This window comes from Schistocerca serialis, chromosome 7 (assembly GCF_023864345.2).
Source record: "Schistocerca serialis cubense isolate TAMUIC-IGC-003099 chromosome 7, iqSchSeri2.2, whole genome shotgun sequence".
Lineage (NCBI taxonomy): Eukaryota > Metazoa > Arthropoda > Insecta > Orthoptera > Acrididae > Schistocerca > Schistocerca serialis.
The window spans coordinates 43291928-43306958 of NC_064644.1; the positions used below are offsets into that span (position 1 = coordinate 43291928).

Genomic DNA, 15031 nt, shown 5'->3' on the forward strand with positions numbered 1-15031 from the left:
TATTTGAAGGTATGTGAAAACACAACAATGAAATTAAATTTTTATTGAAACAAACTGAATTTTACAGAATGATATGCTTATAAAATTGTTTTTTTTTCCTAATGCTCATAAAATGGAAAGTGACAAGCTAAGTAAATAGAACATATAATGATTACACATCATCTTTTTCTAGACTCCTAAAACAACAAGCGAGTGGATGCAGGTGGCAAAGGGGTTGTGTCTTCAAGTTATGCTACTTTCTAAGTACTTCTTTTATAGATGTGTCGAATATCGACGAGATTTCATTTAATGCGCTCATCTTCTTCACTCTATCCTTAAAGTTTCGGTTATGCACGTTCTGTATTTCGGGGTAGCTCTCCACGGCGTCAGTAAAATGTTCTGCATCCTGCTTCATCCATTCCCGTTTCTCCTCCATTTCTGAAATTTGTTTGCATATAATACGTAAGATGGTTGCATAAAATTAAGTCACCACAGTAAGTAAAATGTTAAATATGAGTGTTATGCAGACGACATACATACTCTAACTTGCGCTTCCTACTTGCAGGAAATAGAAATAAATCCTAAAAGCTGCAAGTTACTTGCAGATACTTCTTGCGTGGCGTTCACACTGAAAGTGGAAAACGTACAGCAAGTCACCTCTGCAATAAATTGCTACGGTCGCAAGTCGACTTGGCGATATGTTTACACTCGCAAATCGCGCGGCGAGTTCCTCCGCGCAAGTAAATTGCTGCAATAACTTGCTAGTGTAAACCGAGCATAATTCTTGAGCTGCTGTGTAAACACAGCTGCAAGCGGCTAGCAATAACTTGCAGCAATAACTTCTGCAAGCGACTTGCTAGTCTAAACCCACCTTTACGGATTTCTGGACAGCCCTACAGGATTCGTGGTGTCAGTTCCCTTTTTCAAAGACACTAGGCCAACGATATTTCGTATCTGTTGCTGAGATCTTGGATATGTTGATTGAACCGCACGGGAAAGCTTCGTTTCACCCGAACGAGCTAAGGAAGTGACGTCAAAATGACGTAGCCCAGCGTTCGCGAAGTATGTCGATACGTCGATCGCCGAGTACAAATCGAGTTGACGTGATAGTTTAGGCCAGCCACGGCTGTTCGGGTGCAGTCTCAAATTGAGTGTCCGAGGAGGGGGACTGTGTGTTAACCACGCAATAAAACTATGTAGTTAACATGTGGATAAGAGTGTTTTCTCTTGTATTCTAATTAACTATACTGCGTCTGTTCGTTCATCCGTGGCAAAATATGCGTACGACATGTCTTCCAGTTATATTTGCCAAATTTTACGTGCTTTCCCTAGTTGGTTAACGATGTGCCATAGTAACAAAGTACTCCAGAAAATTGCACATAGAATCGAAAAACGCGTTAATTGGTTTGTTGCAACATATTCACCAAAGTCTGATTAAAAAACGAAAGTTGTCACAGACTCAAAGAGTTCTTTCTCTATATTTGCTGCTGAATATATGAAATGACTCGTGTCAGCACATCATTTAGAACATTCATTCCCACGCCGTATCCGCAGTTTCAGAATTGAACGTGGATGTTCAGACGACTATTTAAAAAAAAAGAACTAATTAAAAAGAAATGTAAATAAATTATGAAACAATTACCGGTACTCTCATGTGAATGCTATTTTTCTGAAAATGTATGTATTATTCTCCTGTTTTCATTAAGAGCAGTGTACTGTCTCCAGCCACACTCAATCATGGCTCCATACATACAGAACTGTACCAATAGTGTGCAATAATGTGTTAATAAAAAGTGAAAATAATATATGGCTACCTGAGTGGTAGTAGGAGATTAAACATAATTCACAAACTAAATATTGAGGTAACTGTGTGATTTGCTTGGCATAATATTTGCAGCTTCTGAACCTTTTTTACCCTGAGGGGCAGGGTGGATTTTGTAAACAGCAACAATTTGTATTGTTTAAAAAAATTACATCACTGAATTTCTTTTTGTGTACTGTATCATTTATAAATTGCTTATCTCTATTTGGAATGTATCCTCATATGCTAATACTGAATGGAAAGTAGTTAGCTTATTTGGAAAATAGCTTGGTAGCCCATACAAGTATGTTTCATTTGTTTGCATCCAGATACTGATATTGGAGACTTTTAATAGAGTGACACATTGTTTTAGTATTGTTTTTTCTGTGCACCCCCACAGAATTTAGTACATGTTGTTCATTGCCATTCCCTCAGTCTTAGAAGGGTTATTTGCAGTCGTTTTAGCCACACTTGTGACGGAGTATTTTGCGCTAGGACTCTGAGGACCTTTATTCTTCGATGGCATAAAACCATAGTCAACTTCGTGGCATGAAAGCAAAAGTCGCAGAGCTTGGTCTCCTCTACAAATGTAGTAGAATATCAAATGTTCAATTCAGTCTGGTGTCAATCATTCTCTGTTTTATTTATTGTGATTAAAATTATGTTTGATAACTGTTAGCATGAGACACTGGCAAGTGCTGTACCGAGATTAAGGGTAACAGTAAACAGTGGGTGCATAGAATACTCTTTATCCTAAGCCTTTGACCATATTTGCATGTTCATGGAGATGAGAGAACCAAAAGCCCGTATGGACAAAGCTCCTAGCTACACTTTTACAGAATGGCATGGAGGAAGGGATGCAGATCAAGACAGCAATGGCCAGGGTAGGGGAGGGCAGACTTTCACGGGGCTGAGCTTCTCTGCTGTGTTTCCAAAGGAGTTTTCATTATTTTTCAGGCATCAGTTTCCTTTTGAAGTACTAACCATTGCTACAATTTGAAGCAAATCATTTTGTCATCTTAGATACTGAAATAGTAATATTAAGCTCCTTTTTTGCATTAACGATTGTTTTCCTTAATCCATCATTTATGAAGATTGGCAATTTTTTGGTGATTGTGGAAATCTCTTGAAATTGTGATGAAAACTCATCTATGCATGTTTAATATTAAACTGTCAGTACTCTATATACAGGAGACTGTCCTAAGCTAGAGTTTATGGTTACAGATTTTTCACTGTACCTCTCTAACTGGTTCTAAACTGCAAAAACACTGAACAACTAAGGTCTTTCTTAGCACTTTCAGTTAAATAATATACATTAAAAACTCCCCACAACATTATTTCTCTTTTAGTACTAGGTGTAGCATGTATGTTTCTTAACCATACATGTACTGTACAGATATATGTGTGATTCATAAACTGCCAGCTCTTACCAGCATACCATCGATTTTCATCTGTGTACAGGCCTAAAATTGCAGTGCCATCATTTGTTAATTTTTTTTACATCTATACATGTTTGCACACAATAATTGCACATCCAGGCTACAATAATGGGCTACATGATTGTGTCCATGTAGCATCCCATGGTGTATTATGAGAAACACAGCAAATGACCGTTGTCTGCACAATCCATTGTGTTGCTGAAGCACCCAATGAATAGGTTTGTGTTGTGCTTTTCGGCAAGGGGATGGCCCAGCTCTATTACTGGACACATTTTTAAATGAGATTTTCCATTATATCTTCAATAAGAAATACTTTTTTATTTCTTGAACACACTGCCATGTGGCTGCAGGCAGCCACAGTAGAACTAGATGCCTGACACTACGTAGCCACTTGAGGCCACAGCAGAGCCTAGCACCTAGCACTGTGTGCCTGGCAGTGAAATATCCATCGGTGTGTGCCAGTCTGTGTGTTAAACTTCAGTGTTTTAACCAGTTGCAATTGTGTTACATTGTTTAAAAAATGGAATATATCTTCAGTTTGTAAAATTTTGTACAGTAATTACATAGTCAGTACAGAGAGATAAGTGATAAAGTTTAACTCGGGTTGAATGGGAGCATGTTCCATTACAGTCAGGTATGCAAACCACTTGTTCCATTGCACATTGTGTGTAGTGGAGGCTTATTAAATCTATGGAGTGCTTTCTGCTTATAATAGTGCTAGAGCAACATTTATATCATCTCTCAGACCAATAACCCACCATAGTACTTCCTGAGGGTGAAATGCAACATTTACAGTGAGAATTCTGTTAACACCGTCTTGTGTTAAAGGATTTCCATTTTGGTTCTTTCAGGTAATGAGATACGAAGCCAAGCAGGCCCACTTATATAGATTTTTGTTTACTTTATGTTTTGGCTTCAATAGTGAACGAAAATATTATTTAAAATAATATGAAGTACCACAATCAAAATGTTGCAGACTTTTTTTTTATAACCCTTACCACATTGGTGCCAATGTTACACAGGAAAACATTAGTGGCCAATGATGAAACTGAAGTGCTTGTGGTATCTACAATTTGAAATGTAATATATCTCATAACATACAAGACAGATCACGATTTGTTGTAAAAAATGGCAAATTGGATTAAAAGATCGTGAACTACAAAAGTAAAATAGATGAATTTTAGAACCATTATTTCTTAAGTTGTAACAGTGATACTCAGGACAGTTTATTTACAACTTGAAACATACCTATCGTAGATTTACAACAAACTCACAACCATGAATTATTTGATAGAATGGTAGCAAGTTTTGCCGGGCTAACAACATTTCTAATAACATTCAGAATTAGTAGCCTTAAGTTATTGTCCCCAAAAAACACCATACTGAATTACTGTCTATCTGGTGAGCAAGAGTCTCCAGAAATACAAAAGGAAAGGGCAGGAGGACAATACCAGGTGTAGAAATTTCCCTGTAGTAGGCACTGTATATGCCATTTTTAAAGTTCTAATCTTCTTGTGAAGTAAATAAACCTAAAAACTGTAAGTTTGTTAGTTTGGTTACATTTTTCAGGCACCATAATCAAACTACTTTACTTTCATATCTGTGGATTCTAGTGGGTAATTGCAAATGATTAAGAAAACTTCATAATTATTGATACCACATTGTTTTATTATCTGTAATAGGAAATACATGGAGTTTAGTTTTCACTCAAAAAGGATAATTACATAATGACATTTCTTCATATGTCCAATTCACATACATAGTCCATGTGTGCTTACATAAATGCAAAACATAAAATACGTTGACATGTACAATAGTATAAACATTTTAAAAACACTAACAACTAGTCATTTTGAACAACAGATTGTGTGTAAGCTTAAAGGAACAATGCACACATAAGAATATGCACTGAAAAATATGATTTGAAAATTGCTATTCCCTCTAATGTCATGTTTAGCTCATATGATTCATTGCCAAAGGAAATGTTAATTACATAATTGAATTTATTCATTCCAACATGTGTATTCTGACTACACAACAAATTATGAGCAATGTACGTAAGTTTTTTGAGTTGATACTGTTTTATAAATGAAAAACCTTTTCTCAAATATTGTTTTACCACACAGATTAAACAACTTACACCCATGTGCTCAGAGCTGATTTGTTGTAAGGAAATCAGTGAGTGACCAGGATGCAATACAGAAACACACTTGCTGCAAATAAAACTTAACTAAAGTTTGTTTGTTAACACTTTCGGGGTTTGTGCACTTTAGTGTTGCTGGAACAGACCAAATTGGATGAACATAATGTTTCACCCAACAGATAGTACAATTTATAGCCATATGTATCGGGCTCTGTTTGATTTGAAGAAAACTGTTATTGACCAAGATGCATTAAGGAATCAAATTAATGGGTGGGAAACGGAATCGAAGGCTGAGAGATTTTTTTCAGACTGTTTAGAGATGACAATGGAAAAGTGCAGCCATTGCTTTTTTGTTACCAGCACAAGTAGCAAAGGGAACTTTTGAAAAGGTATGGTAGGGTTTAGGGTATGTTTGCTTGATGCAACATACAAGACAATGAAGTATGACATTCCGTTATTTTTCTTGGTAGTGAAAGCTAATGTATGCTATTTAGTAGGTGGGATATTCTTCATTCAAGTAGAAAACACTGCTTCAATTAAAGAGGCTCTAGAAATTTTCAAGGCACGGAACCCAGATTGGAATCCAGTTTCATGGGTTACAGATTTCTCTGAGCCTGAGATATGGGCAATTAAAGGAACATTTCCAATGTCAAGGGTTTATCTTTGTTTATTTCATCAAAAGCAAGCCTGGCAATGGTGGCTTAGCAAAAAGAACAATTTAGATGTACCGGGAGATAGTGAGCAAATTCTGAAGCTGTGGGAAGAAATTGTAGAGTCACCATCTGAAGAACAATTCTTAACTGCAAAACAAAACCTTCAATTTCATGAATTGTTAACTAGAAATTCTGGTGCACTTTATTATTTTAATAAGCAATGGCTTTCAGTGTCTGAAAGGTGGGTGAAGGCCTATGAGGACAAGGAGAATTTCTTCGCCAATATAACTACTACTACTAATGGTGTTGAATCACTAAATAAAAGAGTAAAACATTTTTTCTTAGACATTCAGCAGATATAACACTGACAGGTGTTGTTAAAGTTTTAATAAATGATTTCCTCCCTAGCCTGTTTAAAAAATATTGTCTGAAGAATTCAGCTGTGAAATCTTACAGCAGAGAGATTCCTCACTTCTTGCATAACAAGTCACACAAATTTGTGAATCACGTAATGAAAATATATTCTTCAGCGCAAACTGGACTTACCGAAAGCTCAGTGAAATAAATGGGCGAGGGATTATTTTGTGTAGAATGTGCTGAGGCCAAGGATTGTTACTATGTGGTGAATTCTGCAAAGCCTAATTGCACATGTGAAGACTTCCATGCAAACATTTCTGCGCAATTTTCATTTATTACCCTGGCTGGGACTTTCATAAGTTGAATGACAGTTACAAGAACAGCCCTTTCATTTGTCTCGATGGGACCTTTGGGTTTGGCTGAAGCAGCAGTTGGTCTGAATCTGCCAGTCCTGTATTACAAAGTTCAGAGGATACCAGCAGTGAGGAGGCAGTAAACCAAGGCCGTGACAATCCCAGAAGCTCAACTTCATCAGAGGAGCAAGATGCACGGGAATTAGCAAGGCAGGTCATAAACCTGACCTACAGCACTATAAACATTAACAGACTTTGAGAATGTGTGCTCTAGCTACATCTTATCCTGAGGATGGTGTAATAGCATCATGATAAAAAAAAAATCAGAAATTTGCCTTTCTGTCTTACTTGAACACGAAGGCCACTTCTGCAGCAACCTGTAACAATATAAAATTGTCAAATCATGTACAGTGAAGTGGTAAAATAACGTGCTCCTAGAAATATAATTCAGAATCAGATACTATACTCACTTTTGTCTCCATGTGGTAATTTGTTCACTGTACAGAAAACCTGGAAAATTCAGCCATTTGTCTGAAACTGAGCACTCATTTGTGTTCATTATATTTTCCCTTGGACTGATACGGTCTTGACTAAGTGCAGAAAGCAAAATTAATTGAAAAAAAAATTGCCTTGTAATAAGCATTCATGTAAATAAATGTTATCACATTACGCACCTTGATGATACACAACCAGGTAATGTGCCACAACAAACTTATGTGTAACGGTAGGGACTACCGCACCTGGGTGTGCATTGTGTGTCAATTACACTTTCCACGAGAGAAGGAGGTTCAGAGGAATGATCACAACATTGCCTCTCGCTGCTGGGAGAAGACAGCTGTGTCACCTGAATGGGAATACAATGATTAACTTTAAAATAACTTGGCCTGCAAGTGATTTTAATCAAAAATCAATGCAGATACCGACATACCTTGATGTTGCCAAGGTGATCTGCAACTGCAACTCTTTTGTAAATTTTGCTTGTGGCTTGTCCATTGCTCCCATGCAATACAAAAGAACCAAATAAGCTGATCTGAATGCTGCTTTTAAATGTGGCACAAGAACACAGAGTACCTGTGAACCGTGAAATAATGTAGTAAGCAAAAAAGGGGTAAACAATACATATTTAATGATGAAGCATATGTAACACGTTTAACTGCAAAAGGGGATAACTCCCACACCACCCACAGCTTTAAAATAAAAGATAGATTGCAATTCTTACCTATCACTACTGCAATCTATATATGACTGACAAGGTGTTGAGAAAAATTTCCTTTGCAGTATAATAATCTGTATGTACACTGAGTAACTGTGGTAAATAGTACAGATTCATTCTACTTGATGCAGAGTACACATAACATGTCTAAGAACGGTAATATTATAACAACGCAAAGCCCAGGATGGAATAACAATTTTACACTTCTCCATCTTGGCTTTCAGCCAAAGCTCCTTCATCTGAAATATAAATTAGACACACATTCTGGCCACAGTAGTGAGAGACATTGGTCATGGGTGTGTATTTTTCTATTTCAGATGAAGGCCTTTGGGCTGAAAGCTAAGAGTTATCAATCTTTTCATTGTACCAATTTGTGGGAACATTTTGTATCCTTTTTGTAATGTTAATATTCTACTTCATTAAGTCTGCCACAATTGGGAAGTCCTCAATTAAAGCTGATCTTCAACAGACACTTTCTACTTTTTGGATAGTGAATGTCAAACATACTGTGTGAATCTGGAATTAGCAGCAACATGTCAGTTCGTCTTTAGCAAAGTGCAGAACACTGCCTGCCATGACATACAAATTTCATTGTAGTAAATTACAGTTTACAGGATATGTTTATCAGCAGTGACTAAGGGCTTAACCCATTGTCTTTAATTATCAACCATCAAAGATCCTCTTGCAACACTGTCTAAATTGTTTACTCTATCTGCAAGGTTGCTTTCACCTCATGGTTGGTAGTCTTAACAAGTTGTTTTACAGAAGTAATTGCAGATGTAACACATGTCATTAAAATTTCACTATGGAAAAAAATCGAACACTGTGTGTGACATGACTTTTACCAAGCACCCCTATACTCTATACAATGAGTTGATAAAATATTAGGAGCTGCACACATAGAATGAGTGGTATCATGCAACACATTAATGTCTCCATTTTTTATGTACCTATCCCTGCACTTCATAGGTCAATGAAAATGTCAGAGCTACTGAGGTAAATCTTTCCAAATAGGTGAGGCTCTATACCATCTCACTGTTAGAAATTAAAGGGGCACGATAACAAATTAGGAGTAGCTCAAGGAGTGTGTGTTGCTCTCTCAAGAAGATTGGCAAGCAGGGGGATAAGTAGCTACTGGAATGATACTACCAATGAAAATAGCAATACTTTAGTGATTAATGGATCTACAGACCAGAGCCTCAGACAAATTCGTATATGTATACACATATAGGTAGAATAATTGAATAATCTTAGGGAATTGTATATAACAGCCAATTGTGTGTCAGAGTAGCTGTACAACAACATTTAGTCCATTCATGCATGTGATGAGGCATTAGCTACTTAAGACAAGAGCTCCTTTCATCTGACCACCACCAGACTGCATACAGCAAATTCCACAACAGTGGAACAATAAAACTTTTAAGCGAAAAGATCTAAAATTGTACCCCACAGTACAGTACAAGAACCATGTAGATTGAGTCATCCCAGGTGCCTCTACCTTTCAGTAATTATAGTAATATGTAGTGAAAGGGGGGGGGAAAAAAACTGTATGAGAGGTAAGGTGGAGGGAATGCGGGCAGAGAGAGAAAGAATTTGCTTACAGGAAGATTTACAAGGCACATATTATTAGAACAGGAAAAGTTTTTGGTAAGGTAGGACAAACTATGAGAGGAGGAAGGGGCAGCTGGCACTTGTGCAGACTAGACAATGGGTGTTATGTGGAAGCAGCCCAAGTTTTGAACAAACTATTGTGAAAAATCTAGAACAGGGCCAGTGGCGTACTTACACCTTTCGCGCAGGAATGTTTTCAGCACTTCTTGTGAAGTATAATGGAACAAAAGAGGGTGTGTCAGCTGTGTTATACAGCCAATGAGATAGCAGTAGGCAGACTACATGTTTCAATGTAATACATTTGAAAGAAAGGATGAAACATTGTTGTAAACAATAATCATATATTTAACTGCTCCCTGTTTGAGTCACAGCTATTTAAACTGTGCTAGCATCTGAAAACTGAGTTCAGTGTCACAACCCAAGGTGTATTCGAGAAAGTAGTGAAATATTTTTCTCCTCTTGAGTTGGTATGCAATCAATGTACACAAGAACAATGAGTAAGTGGATCAATGTTTTTTACTTAAATCATGGAAGACTGTAGGTGGAACGGTGCTTTTTAATATAGCACACGTGCAACTTTCAATGAATACTGATCTACCTACCTTCTTCCACGATGGAATTAAAAAAAAAAAAAAAAATTGATCTTGTTACTCAAAGTGGAGGCTTATGCTGCACTTCCAGATGATTCCACCCACTTACTCTTTAAGAGTCATTTCACCATCACATCTGACATTTTCATGTCTCTGCAATTAATCCATGAGATATACACAAGCAGATGACATCATCATGCAGAACAATCACTGAAATCAGTAATTTATAGCTTGCGCCCCTTATCACAAAATATTTCTCAAAACTCATGAATACAATGAAAAACAGAAAACATAAAAATGCTTTACAATTTCAGCGCTAGAAGTATATTGTGTCTGTTCTTGTCTCTCATTGAATATGTCAAAGAATCATTCTTCTGGCTACGCAAAACTGTCGCTCGCCAACCAATGAGCAGTGGATAAGCACCATTTTGACTATCGCTGGCCCTGACCTAGATTTTAGCACCAATTATATAAAATCAAATTGGCTTCAGCAACTGGTTTATTAAATTTAAATAAATACTACTGGCTGTCTTGCTATGTTCATGCCTAACTGATTCGGGGGACTGAGCTGTATTTTGTATTTTATTTATGTTCCTCTTTTAGTCCAGGGTGATTGGTATGGGCATCAATGCAAGTAAGTAGTTCTTTCAATGATTATAGTTGTAGTACATTAGTTTTAGAAAATGTATGCACAATAAATTTATTTTGACTTACATATTCTTCGAGCTAAATTTGCTTCAGCAGAGAGGTAGGATACTTCAGATTGCAGCTGTTGAAGCAAAGCATGTTATCTTACACCTTCCATCCATTTTCATACAGTGTGATTACGAGACTTGGGCAGTATGTGGTACACCAAGAAGCTGAATTTCCCTCACAAAACATTATCAAAGCAAACACACACACACACACACACCCACACACACACACCCACACACACACACCCACACACACACACCCACACACACACACCCACACACACACACCCACACACACACACCCACACACACACACCCACACACACACACCCACACACACACACCCACACACACACACCCACACACACACACACCCCGCTTTTATGATCCTGATAATGGAAGACCACCGGCTTGTGGGTTTGACGATGTTAAATCGTCCACACATTCTCGAAGCCTCTTCAGCGTTCTAGCAATTGCTTCTCTGTTTTTACAGTTGTAGGTCAGGTTTATGACCTGCCTTGCTAATTCCCGTGCATCTTGCTCCTCTGATGAAGTTGAGCTTCTGGGATTGTCACGGCCTTGGTTTACTGCCTCCTCACTGCTGGTATCCTCTGAACTTTGTAATACAGGACTGGCAGGTTCAGACCAACTGCTGCTCGAGCCAAACCCAAAGGTCTCATCGAGACAAATGAAAGGGCTGTTCTTGTAACTGTCATTCAACTTATGAAAGTCCCAGCCAGGGTAATAAATGAAAATTGCGCAGAAATGTTTGCATGGATATTTCCACCTTTGGAAGTCTTCACATGTGCAATTAGGCTTTGCAAAATTCACCACATAGTAACAATTCTTGGTCTCGGTACTTTCTACACAAAATAATCCCTCACCCATTTCTCTCACTGAGCTTTCGGTAAGTTCAGTTTGCGCTGAAGAATATCTTTTCATTACGTGATTCACAAATTCGTATGACTTGTTATGCAAGAAGTGAGGAATCTCTCTGCTGTAAGATTTCACAGCTGAATTCTTCAGACAATATTTTTTAAACAGGCTAGGGAGGAAATCATTTATTAAAACTTTAACAACACCTGTCAATGTTTTATCTGCTGAATGTCTAAGAAAAAAATGTTTCACTCTTTTATTTAGTGATTCAACACCATTAGTAGTAGTTATATTGGCGAAGAAATTCTCCTTGTCCTCATAGGCCTTCACCCACCTTTCAGATACTGAAAGCCATTGCTTATTAAAATAATCAAGTGCACCAGAATTTCTAGTTAACAATTCATGAAATTGAAGGTTTTGTTTTGCAGTTAAGAATTGTTCTTCAGATGGTGACTCAGCAATTCCTTCCCACAGCTTCATGATTTGCTCACTATCACCCGGTATGTCTAAATTGTTCTTTTTACTAAGCCACCGTTGCCAGGCTTGCTTTCGATGAAATAAACAAAGATAAACCCTTGACATTGGAAATGTTCCTTCAATTGCCCGTATCTCAGGCTCAGAGAAATCTGTAACCCATGAAACTGGATTCCAGTCTGGGTTCCATGCCTTGAAAATTTCTAGAGCCTCTTTAATTGAAGCAGTGTTTTCTACTTGAATGAAGAATATCCCAACTACTAAATAGCATACATTAGCTTTCACTACCAAGAAAAATAATGGAATGTCATACTTCGTTGTCTTGTATGTTGCATCAAGCAAACATACCCTACCATACTTTTTCAAAAGTTCCCTTTGCCACTTGTGCTGGTAACAAAAAAGCAATGGCTGCACTTTTCCATTGTCATCTGTAAACGGTCTGAAAAAAAATCTCTCAGCCTTCGAGTCCGTTTCCCACCCATTAATTTGATTCCTTAATGCATCTTGGTCAATAACAGTTTTCTTCAAATCAAACAGAGCCCGATACATATGGCTATAAATTGTACTATCTGTTGGGTAAAACATTATGTTCATCCGATCCGGTCTGTTTTCCCCAGTGAAATTTTTTTCCACAAATCTCTCCAGTTCTAACTTAATTATCCGAACTGAGTTAGTCCCCTTTGTAACAATATCCCTGATCTCTTTTGAAAGCAAAGGGTGTATGTGTCCAACCGTTTTCACACATTCAATGCCATGATTATGGCGGCTTGCTTGGGAGGCAGCCACATAATATCGCAGATAACTTTTTGGTACCTGTGTCGACTCCAAGTCTCGTTTCAGTTTCTCAGTAACCTTTAATACAATACAAATTTATCAGTGAATTACAAATATTTATATACAAGAGCTAGCCAAATGACATACATGTAACTTATCAGGGTAATATATCTACACATTACTCAGTTGGATACTCACTCTTTTTTTTGAACTGTCTGTTGCCGAGTTTATCGCATAATCTGGGAATATCCTGACACACTTAACATCGAATGTTGCTGGACAGCCTTTCTTTTGTGTGTCCATGAGAACTTTTCTCTTCTTCTTTGGGTTGACATGGTCCACCTTTATGTATAAAATAAACAAAATTTTATAAGTCCCTGTAACTATTCCTTTTTGATTGAAAATATATGTAATTGCTACTTAGATCTTTATTTTACTTACCAGATGATCTGCAACAGGAGTCTCCTTTTTATGATACAACGGGCCAAGAGTACATTCTCTTTTCACTAAGCTTTCCACACAAAAGACAGGGCCAAAAAACTGTATTGGTATGTTGCCTTTTGTGTGGCTGTAGAAGAAGCCTGTCTCATCTGGTAAAAACAGAATTTTAATTAAATCTACAATCATGTCACCGCACATGTATGGGGTGGGCCACTGATGTACATGGAAACTTATGTAGCAGGCCTATGTAAAATATGTATGATAGCATCATGAAAAACCAACAGAATTTAGTGCAAAAACCAATTACCTTGTCATGAACTAGTACAATCAAGATCAGTTTATTCATACACGAATGGATATAGTTCACTACTGGATACAGGTAGTTGTCTTTGACCACTGAAGCAAACAGCATGGAAGTGATGTCAGTACTTAGTTGCAGTATTTTCACTCATTAATAGGTAGATAGTTTTGTAAATTAAGCTGCTTTAACTGTACAGGAACAATGACCCAAATGATCAATACATATACAATACAGAGTCGCCTGTGGTCAGTGAGGTTTAGGATACACTGTAAAAAATCTTGCCAGAGTAGAGGCAGGAAGATTTGCATTTCGTGCGTTGATGCTGCTACAAATACTTAATTAAAAAAAAGTATCAGTACCTACACTTGAGTTACATTTTAATCCCTGCATGTCTTATATGTTTCCAAAATCAATTTCTTTCATTTCTTCTTCCCACATGTCTTTTGTTCACGGCATTCTATTAATGTGTGCGTGTTCTTTTTTTCCCCCACATTTCTCATTTCTGATGTATATGGAGAAAACTAATTGTTTCCTTCACACTACAGTAACAAATTCTATTTGTAGGCTACATTCTACAAACTTTGACAATGGTTGTCCTTTTTGAAATTTCATTCCTAGTTATCCATTCCCATAAACAAATTTATATTTTTAGCTACATAGCCATTAATGTTATTTGTCGATTGTTTCGTGTGTGCTACATGGCTTGCTGTCTTCCCCATCCTACTACGACCGATTTACTCGATTGAACAGTACGTAGTGCGAGAATGAAAAGTGTAATGTGTTCACAGAATGAAAATATGCAAGACATGTTTAACTCGAGAAATGTACAGATCTGATTTACAAACGACGTTATTTACTACAAATAACTATAACTACATTTATTAAGGATATAAATGGAATATATCTATGTAACAAATATGTAATTATGTTACATCTGAACACAAAAACGAATTAGGAACACTTTCACTTACGTTTAGCAGCACCTGAAGGGGGCTGGCGATAATACGCACTTCTTCTAACTGAGTATGCGTAGCCATGGACGCGCAAGCTGCTCAGAAGATGGACAACATCCTCTTCTGTCTCACAAAATCCATGAATGTCGCCTTCTCTGTCAATACGTACATCTTTCAGCGATGAACGCATTAACTTCTCGAACACATCTACTTCCCGGTCTTCAACACGGTCAGTAGACATAGTCGAAGAAGTGCCCGAAACAGGAGTTTGCGACATACCGCAGCAGCAGAACTCTACAGCACTGAGCCTGTAAACACACGACTCTCCCGCCACTTTTACGTCAACTCGATTTTCTCCCGCCACTACGTCAGCTCGAT

General features: G+C 37.5%; 2 protein-coding genes across 2 annotated transcripts in view; one reads left to right on the forward strand and one right to left on the reverse strand.

Moving 5' to 3' along the window:
- Positions 1-935: 935 nt before the first annotated feature.
- LOC126412257 (box C/D snoRNA protein 1) overlaps positions 936-15031 on the forward strand; it is a 110722-nt gene continuing 96626 nt past the window's right edge. The window contains exon 1 of the mRNA XM_050081760.1: positions 936-962. The gene's annotated coding sequence lies outside the window, so the exon portion shown is untranslated. The remainder of the gene's footprint in view (positions 963-15031) is intronic.
- Positions 4917-14947, reverse strand: LOC126412258 (uncharacterized). The gene is made up of 7 exons (XM_050081763.1): positions 14672-14947; positions 13400-13548; positions 13157-13300; positions 7654-7796; positions 7400-7569; positions 7196-7315; positions 4917-7102 (listed from the first exon to the last, which is right to left on the reverse strand). The coding sequence occupies exons 1-5, from the start codon at positions 14928-14930 to the stop codon at positions 7566-7568; spliced, it is 699 nt and encodes a 232-aa protein (XP_049937720.1). The 5' UTR covers positions 14931-14947; the 3' UTR covers positions 4917-7102; positions 7196-7315; positions 7400-7565.

Excerpts from the sequence above, each read along its gene's own strand:
- LOC126412258 (XM_050081763.1), bottom strand. The coding sequence starts at position 14,930 with ATGTCGCAAACTCCTGTTTCGGGCACTTCTTCGACTATGTCTACTGAC. Across the intron at positions 13,549-14,671 it reads CCCTTCAGGTGCTGCTAAAC|ATGAGACAGGCTTCTTCTAC; the intron begins GTAAGTGAAAGT and ends TGTTTTTACCAG. Across the intron at positions 13,301-13,399 it reads CTCCTGTTGCAGATCATCTG|GTGGACCATGTCAACCCAAA; the intron begins GTAAGTAAAATA and ends TTATACATAAAG.